The sequence below is a fragment of the Corvus brachyrhynchos genome, unplaced genomic scaffold (genome assembly GCF_000691975.1).
Source record: "Corvus brachyrhynchos isolate BGI_N302 unplaced genomic scaffold, ASM69197v1 scaffold4, whole genome shotgun sequence".
In the NCBI taxonomy this organism is placed as follows: Eukaryota; Metazoa; Chordata; class Aves; order Passeriformes; family Corvidae; genus Corvus; species Corvus brachyrhynchos.
Genome location: NW_008237878.1, coordinates 5,617,965 through 5,628,150, shown reverse-complemented (window position 1 = coordinate 5,628,150; position 10,186 = coordinate 5,617,965). Strand labels below are relative to the sequence as shown.

General features: G+C 42.9%; 1 protein-coding gene across 1 annotated transcript in view; it reads right to left on the bottom strand.

Annotated features, from left to right (window-relative positions):
* Positions 1 to 699: 699 nt before the first annotated feature.
* GATA2 (GATA binding protein 2) overlaps positions 700 to 10,186 on the bottom strand; it is an 11,113-nt gene continuing 1,626 nt past the window's right edge. The window contains exons 3-6 of the mRNA XM_017732306.1: positions 10,144 to 10,184; positions 7,319 to 7,497; positions 4,233 to 4,358; positions 700 to 3,394 (exon numbers count right to left, since the gene is read on the bottom strand). Coding sequence (XP_017587795.1) covers positions 3,095 to 3,394; positions 4,233 to 4,358; positions 7,319 to 7,497; positions 10,144 to 10,184 — 646 coding nt within the window. The 3' untranslated portion in view covers positions 700 to 3,094. The remainder of the gene's footprint in view (positions 3,395 to 4,232; positions 4,359 to 7,318; positions 7,498 to 10,143; positions 10,185 to 10,186) is intronic.

Genomic DNA, 10,186 nt, shown 5'->3' with positions numbered 1-10,186 from the left:
GACTCGACTGTGTGATGAAAGCAGCTGCAAAATTTTTGGTCATGGGAAGATCTGTTTGGTAAGAGCTTTTCTCCATCCTCACATGCCAGCCCATGTGCACACACCCTGCACCCACGGCTGCAGCCCTTGTTCCCAGGGCAGCACTGAGCAGCTCCAGGCTGGCCATCCCCCCTTGCTCCCTTCACGCCACTGATAATGACAAATGGCAAGAAACAGGTTTCCAGTTTGAGAGTGCTCCTTTGGAGAACTTTCTCTGGCCTAATACAGGTCCTGCCTTGAAACCCATTAAGCAGCTGGCCACTTTTCTGCGTTTACAGTGCTTTTAAAATGTGTTTTTAATGTAAAAGCGTTTCTCCAAACACTTTAAGAGAAACAGCACAAAAAAAACTCAAGAGAAACCACAGTTCATCATCTACAATGCGGCTGCTGCCTCAAATTTTAAACTAGCTTAGAAACTTTAGCGCACTTAACTGCATGACCTCGTCACCCCAAAACACTGAAGAATGAGCTTTTGTACCTGTGCTTCTAATACTAAATCATTCTTTAACTACCTTTTTTTGTCCTACCCTGTTAGGTTTTTGAAATATCAATAAGTGTTCTGCATAAAGTATTAGCTAATAATTCTACTGGCAACAATGACAATAATTTTTCCTCTCTCCCTACTAAAAGCAGCTTTTATGACATGAAGCAGAGCACAGGTAGTTTCACAAAAAAGGTATTTTATTATTCTTAGCAATATTCACCTTGAAGGAATATGAGGAAAGCATACACTTTTTACAGACAATATATAAACATGTTGTACATAATTAACAATAACTTAGTTCACTAATCCAAAAATAAGCAAAATAAAAATTAAAATAAAAACAGAAAATACTGAAGAATTTTATGCTGATACAAGTACAAAATAATTTAAATCTCAACTGCTGTTGTCTATGCTGCAGTGACTGACAATATATTGCACTTTGTCAACTGTATCAGTAATCCCTGTCTTTCACCCACATCCCTTCCCCTCTGCCCAAATCCTACAGAAATTTGAGTTGGGTACAAATAATGTACAACTGTACCATTGTAAAAGGTAAAAAGTAAAAAGGACCTAATTTTTTACCTCAGTAGATTAAAAATTCATATGATTTCTCCCAACCAATTTAGTTTCCCATATATTTCCACTTCTTTACAAAGTGCACCTATATGCCTACGCAGACCAAAAAAAAGGAGGAAAGCAGGATTTTCATGGCTGCTTGGTTCTTAATTATAAAATACTAGAATTACAGGTTTAAAAAAAATTTACATACATCCATTTTTTGTTTCATTCTGTTTTTTTCTTTAAAGCAGGACTTTTGCAGTAAAGATACAATTTGGCTTGATCCAAAAAAAAAAAAAAAAAAAAAAAAAGAAAAACCCAACAACAAAATAGTTAAAATTTAGAAAAATAAAATAAAAAGCTTGTCACAGAGTTAAGCTTACGTGGTTTACATTATCAAACCCCTCTGTTCATTGGGGCATTTTCATCAGAAGTATAGCTAAATATGTACACTGTATGTTATACTGGAGCTTGTGTTCACGAGAGGCATCAGATCATAACAATCAATAGAATACACTTCACATTGGCAATAGCTTTGTTTTCGGTCATTTACGTACAATACGGTTTAATAACGGGAGATTTAAATTTATTTTTTTCTTCTTTTTTTTTTTCCATATAAAATCCGCTACGGAAAACAGACGTTCCCCTTAGAACGATGCTTTCCCCTCATCAGCTGTCGCTGTGTCTGGGATTTGACGGATGTGTGAAGCTCAAACTGATTGTCTCTCTTTTTCCCCTCTCCAGTGATCTCAACCTCATTTCTGCCCTTCCTCCCTGTGAAGTCCACCGGGGCCTGGATGCCTGAGACAGCACGCGCTGGCTGCGTGTGGACATGGTGGCCACACTGCCCAAAGTTTACCCAAGCAGCTAATCTGCATTTTTAAGCGACAGCTGCCAACACAACAGAACAAAATCCTTCAACCTCTGAAGTCTGGGAGCAGGATGGTTTTTGTGCCCCGTGATGGTTTTGGCTGTGCTAGAACTTAGCTGCGACACAGTTTTGGTAAATGCCTGTATCTCACCCCTTGCTAGTGCAGGATTGCCTTCCCCAAAGTTTTCCCCAACAGTTTGTCTGACCTAGGTTGTCTGGTTTGAGGAACAAGAGGGTAGTAGGGAGAGGGGCTCTTTTTTAAAATAAATCTTTCATGTTAGGGAGAAGAATGAAGGAATTGTGTCAAAATAATCACCATCTTGGGCATATTAAAATCCCATATTACGGCTACATTTTTGCTTTGTTCCTCGCCCTCACAATCTTTTCCCCCTTGCTAGTAACTTTGGTATGGAAGATAGATGGAGCTAATCCAAGAGGGCTGTCGAGTACATTTCCCCTCTCCTCCTTTCCTCCTTGTTTTGAAGGCAGCTTTTCTTACAGGGTAGCCATTGCAAATGACAGCACAAAAACATGCAATCAGAGGGGCTGAGGCTTTTTGTGGAAAACAAAATAAATATGACTTTGTGTCTGATTTTAAAAATTACAGTTTAATAAAGAAGTCCTTTTCTTTCTTTTTTGTTTTCTTTTTTTTTTTTCTTTCTTTTTTTTTCGGGGGCTTTTTTTCTTCTTTTTTTTTTCCCATCCCAAACAAAGTCCGCAATAGAAATCCAGCATGTCTGGCTTCCAGTGAACCAATTCCATCCTGGGAGGCTGCTTATATCTCTTTACAATATTCACAGTAATAACAAAGAGAGAAAAGAAAGGAAAGCCAGTTCCGAGCCTTCTCCTTCAGCTTCTGCCATCTTTTGCTTCCTGCTGGACCATTAAGTATCAAACAGGTGAGTTCTTTTTCCTTATACCTGAGGGGGCAAAGTGCATTACAGGCACCACTACACATTTCTGCAGAAGACCCATCACTTGCAAAGTTTTAGTCCAGCATTAAGAGTTAAACCACATGGGAGCAAAGGTCTCCTTTTGCCATCCCTACATTCTCCTCTTGGCAGAACATTGTCTTACTTGGTGTCATCTTAGGCAAAGTCCAATGTTCTTAATATCTGGGTGGGTCTCTTGGTCATCAGGTTTTATCCCATGGCTGTAACCATGCTGGATGGGTGTGGGTGTCCAAATGAGATGCTGGAAGATGGGTGGATGGGGGTAGGTGTTGGTAGGATGTGTCCAGAGTGGCTGAAAGGGGGCAAATGCCCCATGGGTGCCATGTGACTGGCAAGGGCAGCAGCGCTGAAGGGAGACGACTTCTCCTGCATGCACTTGGACAGTTCCTCAAAACACTCAGAGCCTTTCTTGCTTTTCTTTGATTTGTTGGACATTTTCCTATTCCTGGTCTGAATTCCTTCCTTTTTCATGGTCAGAGGCCTGTTCACCTGCAAGAAATGAGAAAATCAGGCTCATGCAGACAAAATGACCTTATTGTGCAAAAATGAAAATATTTGGACAGCCCCCATGTGTTTTTCCTGGATGGAGACCTTTTTCTGGCCAAAAAAAATGGTGTTTCTCTGTGCAGAACTTGTTTATATTGATTTGTTTAATAAAACCACACACAAAAAAACCCCCTAGACATGAAAAACAAATTGAACTGAATTTGGCAGCTGATGACTCTCTTTCCCGTAGGCTTACCCTCAGTCCTCATTCATTTCCTAACAGAAGATCAAACTAGGAGGCACATGCTGACCCAAATTCAGTCCTAAGACATGAGCAATCGTGTATCAGTAACCTCTGTTACTTACAGTGTAAATAACGTTCCAACGTATCAAGTGTTCCTGCTTAGGATTAATTTCTTTAAAAAAAAGTAAAATAATACAACAAAGCCTTAGATATAATTACTTTTTTACAAGTCAAAATGAAGATAGCCCATCAGGATTAATTTTTGCACAGAGCCCATTCCGAATGGCCTCCGATTCTGGAGGGAAACGGCACACAAAACCCACTTAGTTAAAACCAAGTGTGGCAGCTCTATTTTGCCTGGTTTGCCCAAGCGTTAGAAGCCAAGCTAATACATTGTAATGTCACTGAACTTAGCATCACTATGCTGACAAAGAACGGCTGTCACTTCCCAGGGGAACCTTAGAGACGGGGGGTGGGGGGAAGGAATAAAACAACAACCAAACCCCTGAAACCAATAAAAGCCTAGTGTACACCATGCAGTTAAGACATCAATCCAGGCTAGGCAAGCAGCGACACATGAGATGAGTAAATACTCACATTGTGCAATTTATAGTAGAGTCCACAGGCATTACAAACTGGGTCCCCGTTTGCATTACGTCGCCATAAGGTCGTGGTGGTTGTCTGACAGTTGGCACAACAAGTCCCTGCTCTCCTGGCCGCTGACTAACCAAAAGAAAAAGAAAATTAAAATGTATCACCAGGCGGAGGGAGAGCACGAGAAAGGTCAAATTGGACTCAATATCTAGTTTGGGGAGAACTAGTTACTAAGATTTTACAGAGCATCAGGGCTGGAGGAAAGCTGCTGTCAGTTTTACGTCTTATGGCCATTACATTTTTGTTTAAATTTAAATATTCTCCTATGCAAACTGCAGTTTCAAGCCCCTTGGCACTCTGTCTGCAAGGGAAGTAAGGAGAGAAACAATGAATCTCCAATTCCACAAACAAAAATTTTAGAGGGCGGAAAAATATTCTTGACTTTTTCAAATTTTCCCTTTGCAGGATTCTAGAATGCATCATGAAAAAGCATTTGCCTTTTTTCTTTTTCCGATTTAGTCTGTGCCAATGTTGGGACTGTGCTTGAAAACAGGCAATCATTAAGAATGTGATTTTTACCCCTACTCTGGCCCTTGAAAGGTGGACACAAAAGAAAATTAACCACATTACTTAGCTGGGTGCAGTATTTATCAGAGCCATCACTGAAAATTCAGTTTGCATTTACAAGTGAAAGGGAGAAAACAAAACTGGCTCCAACTTTCTTTAAATATTTAGCAAACCAAATTTCATGCCTTGCAGCAATGATTCCGCTGACGCTGACCCGTCTGCCGCCTCTGTCCCTACTTAGTTCCTTAGCTGACAAGCCCTCAAACAACTGTCTTAAAATTAAACAAAACCACCAAAAATCCACCACCCTTTCCTAAAACTATTGTTCTGCTGAAACCAAGGTGAGGGGAAAGAAAAAATGCCCAAACATTCACCCACGTCCCAAAACAAGAACAGGAAAAGTAGAACAGCAGGCGGCTGTGATTCCTGGATGGGCCCTTGTCTAGCAGACCCCACAATAAAGCGTCCTTTGTGCATGGACAGTGACGTATAAAGTGTTATGGACAGCCTAACTGCACCCCGTATTTTGGGAAATTATTTTGTATTAGAAACCTTCAGCCCTGCCTCTAGAAGTGGTCAAAATACCAAGTCCATTTTGTACTACTGAATTAATGCTGAGGAACTCAGTATTTTCTTAAATTGGAGTTTACTTCCTAGAGCGTATCAATCGTGGTTGTTCCCCAGGGGCCTTGATCCCTGGATATTTCTGCAATTAGCCATGAAGAGCCGTGGGGTGAAGCAGCAGCAAAGCTCACAGCAAATCTCCGTGAGCACAGAGCCAGTCCCGGGGCAGCGGGATTCCCAGAGAACTCCGTGCGCTCCCTGCTCGCCGGCCCCGGTGGGGAGCTGGCGCCGCTGGACACAGCCCGGCCCACTCACCAAAAAGGAGCACAGGGTTCTGTTCTCACTTGCTCCTGATTTACACCATGGCCCTCTGTAACTTTCCCAAAGCTGATGGACGGCTCAGCAGCTTTAGGCAAGAATCAGGCCCTCAGAGACTCATATATTTCAGTGCCTTACACGCCTGTGAGAACAGGCCAAAGGCAGAAAGAGGGGGTACCCCCTACTGCAAATGCACTCATGCAACCCAAACACAATTAATGCCAGACGTCCAAACACTGACATTATTAATACGATCACTTTGCTGTTGCATGGCAGATGAACAAATTCCCAAAGATGGCCATCTCCTCTCCCCCACAAACAAGCAAACTACAGTGGAAAAAGGGGCAATAAACAAAGCTGTAAATCAATTAAAACAAAACATTTAAACAACTACACTAAAAGAAAACCTCTCCAGTGCCCCCCAAACTTTGCACAGTGAGCTAAGTATAACAGTCTCCCAACACACTGGAAGGTGGAGACCTATGTTTGCATATTTGAGATGGCTTACTGATACTAAACTATGCTGCTTAACTCTATGGCCTGTCCCATTCAGTCTGGAAAGCACTTGAGCCTGAGAGACGATAATGTTACACTGTTGTCTTAACATTTTTCTATATGTCAGTCACTTTAGAAGGCAAGTCATTAAGAAGCTTGCATAGCTGAAATTCTGACTCACGACAGAAATCTTCTGTATCCCATCCCAGTGTTAGAACAGTAATGCCAATTTTCTGCTCTCTAAACCTCATTGAAACTTGCCCACGAATAGCTAGGAGACTTAGGCACCATAAATCACAAAGCTCCAAAAAATATATTTATTATTCTTAGCATTTTACGCATTATTTGTGGAGTAGAGTGTATTAGAAATTTCAAAACAGCAAGCATGACTGGCAAGGCTTGCCTATAGAAACTCTCTAAAGCTTTTAGAGTCAGGAAACAGATACACAAAGTTTCCTTATCTTTAACGTACAGATATCCGGATAGGAAACTACTACCAGGAGCTTAGAAAGGACTTTTTTTTTAAAATCAGTCAAATGAAAATACAAAGTATAGGTGACTCCATGGAAAAATAATAGGATTTTTTTTTAACAGTAGGGGATTGTCTGGGGAGGGAACCAATATTAATATTGCCAGAGAATATAAGAGTGAAAATTACTTCATGGCTTTTATACAAATAATTTTTAAGTAGGGAGCAGTAGCTTTGACTCATCTGATTTGTTTTGCTTTTCTGGAGCTGGAACTTTTTTTTAGTACACGGTGGAGGACATTCATGCTCATAACCCTTTCGCTCCCAGTGTGTGCCCAAACCGTCCCAAGAGGCCAAATAAATGAGGAATTAAATTAAAAGCTGTCATCTGAGGATAAACGGGGAGACAGACACACGATATCCCGCATGCACTGTGAGCGGCAGGGAGGCTGGGGACGGAGGCAGGCTCGGTGGTCTGAGCCGGGATGGGGCGGAGGGGTGGAGGGGGAGATGTGCCCCGAGGCACGGCAGTGACCTCGCCGTGACTGACCCCCGTGTACAGTACAGCTCGGCTCCACGCAGGGGCTGAGCAGAGATGAGGCACGATTGACTTGTGCCTGTGTGTGGTCCTTTTGCCTTATTTATCCCCAAACCCAGGAGAAATAGAGACACCTACCAGCCTTCGCTTGGGTTTAATGAGAGGTCGGTTTTGACCGTTCATTTTGTGGTAGAGCCCGCAGGCGTTACACAGGTAATGCCCGGTGCCGTCTCTTCTCCAGAGAGGGGTAGCAGTGGCTCCGCAGTTCACACACTCTCTGCCTTCTAAATGGAAACACGAAGAAACCGGATTTCTTTCTTTAAAAACAAATTCACAAAGTCTTTTTGCATTATCCTTTAGGCATTTTTCAGGAGTCAAAACAGTGTGTTAATTCTGTTAATTAAGCACAATCAGACAGCAGTGACATCTACAGCACATGCAGCAAGGAGCTCAGTGTTTCGAGAACTCCCAGGCTCCAGTGAGTATTTTATGTCATGATCAGGAACAGGCAGTGCTCTCTGCAAGGTGAGAAAGAGTGACACTCGTACTGTGTCAGATGGAAGTTATGGTTTCAGCAAGGAGAACTCCCTCAGTCTGCCCTGGGCACCACTCCCCTCCTGTATCTATTGCACTCCGGTGGTGAAATCCTGTGTTCCCCTGCCACAAAAACACCCGTGCACGTGCACACAAGCACACACACCTGCAAAAACACAACACGTTGAAAGAGCGAGTCAGAGGTTTTCTAGAATTAAATCTAAGCAAAAAGACCTCCAATTTTGCACTTTCCTTTTTGTTGCAAATGCTACAGGATGAGAAAGCAGAGCCAAGCAGACTGGGAATGGATACAGAATACCAGAGACTCGGTTATGATTTTTGTTCTAAAGGCAGAAAAACGCTGTTAATGCTGTTCATTGAGAAAGTTCAGTTTCACTGGGTATTACTGTAAAAAACAGGCTTATGAGTGCTTTTCTGTTTCTGTGATTTTTCAACCATCCAGTTTGGATTTGGTAGAGAGCAGTTTACCTTCATTATTAGTGTTAGTAGTACAATGTGATAAACATGGCATTGTAGAATGGCTGTATTAAATAAAACACAACATGTAACTCCTAGATAACTGTTTCTCCATCAGAAAGCTTCCTGCTAAAAGTTCATTTGCCTTGGATGGTTTGAGGGCAGGTCTGCTTAATATAGAAATCTCTCTTAATACAGTTTATGCAAATCCTACAGTATTTAACTGGAAAGGAAATTCTTTTTGCTAATAACTGAAGCAGGCCATGTTGAGTTCAGTGGGGCTTGTGTCTGCTTTAATCTAGGGAATGGGTAGCTTTTAAACAACACAGTCTAGAGTGAAAAATGAGGGGAGCTCTGCAGCGCTGCATTTGTAGCTTTTGTCCCTCCTAGGGCAGGAAGCTGCAGGAGTCGTCCTGTCGTGAGTCTTAGTTTTCCTACAAAAACACTCAGTGGTCACGAACTTTCCCCAGTTCCTTGCATTGGGAGCTCCCTTACAGAGGGGGAAAAAAAAGAAGCAACTGTAAAACAAAACAAAAAAGGTCCTTGCTTCCCCCTTCTAAAAATCATCAGCAGCTACAGGATAAAAATTTTTTAAAAAGCTACTCAGGATGCCTCTATCTTTAGAGACCTGGATCTTGAATGAGTTTCCAAACTCAGGAGGTTTGGGCTACCAATTGCCTGTAGTTTCTCTTCCATGCACTACCAAAAACTACATACGTGTACATACATGCAACTGCCTGGAAATAATGGCAGAGAAAGAGGGGGATTTTTCCCCTCCGAGGAATCATTTGAAACAGTACTGATGAGCTTGTAAAATAACTGGTATTTTTGTTGCAAAACTCATAAGAGATCACATTTCTAAATTATTGTCTACTTAAATAAAAACATGTAGTGTATTCATAAGCAAATATGTTCAATAGAATACATATGCAAATGCCTATAGAGCCATTTGTTTTTAAAGAGCTGTCTAAATTCAGCCCCAATATATTGCAGTTCATTTCCTTCCACCGGTGAGAATGTTAAACCAAGAAGGTCAGTAGAATTATAGAAATTGTCATAATTTGTGTCTAGCTGTATAACTACTGCGATTTCAAAGTGGGGTCAAAACTTGGTTCATCGCCTAATTTGCGGATTTAGGACTGCACTTTTAGAAGAAATGCAAGAAAGGGTTGTGAACACGGAAAGGTCTGCAGACAATCGTTTGGAAGCAGAGATATGTCTGATTCAGGGTAAAAAAAAGCGGGGGGGAGGGGGGAGGAAGTATCTTCTGGTTAAAGTTAGGCCGCAGTAAGTTAGCAATGACTGGACACCTTAGTCTTTTGCACTGGTATGTAAACTATATTTGAACTTTTGCTCTTGTAAAATGCGAAGGGAAGAAGGCCCTCTGCGATCTGAAGGGGACCGACCAGGGAAGTTTCGCTTTCATCTTGCACTGCGGCCTTGGGTGTTGTTAATGGAGAGACGTGGAAATTATGGAGGGAGAAATACCTATCGCTGGGAAGTCCCCACGTGTCATCCATGGGGGTTTGCCTGACTTGAGGGAGCAGGGTCGAGCCTGAGCCCCTCGGGAGGCCGAGGCCTCCTTTTCTCCGAGGAAAAGGGTTTGGGTTTCTTTCTCCATAGAAATCCCTCTTTGTACAACGTGGTCTGCTGGCTCAGACTGCCCTGGTCCCGCGCCCCGCGGCCCTTTCAGCGCCCCGGGGCCAGTGCCTGGGTGCATTGGCACCCACAGGAGCCTGGTCCGAGCTCCATCTCCTAGTTTTAAAAACCCAGAAAAGCAGAACCAAGCAGTCACCTGTCCTTCTGTCCCGAAGAGGGCCAACACAAGCACGCAACCTCGCAGCAGCCCACACCCTCACCCCAACAGCCGGCGCAGCCACCCGCACGCAGCCCCGGGAGCGCGGCCCTTCCAGCCGGGACACGCTGGGGAAGCCACGGGGTGCGACACTTACCCGAACAGGACCTGGCCTTGCTCCGCGGCTTGGGGGTGAAGCT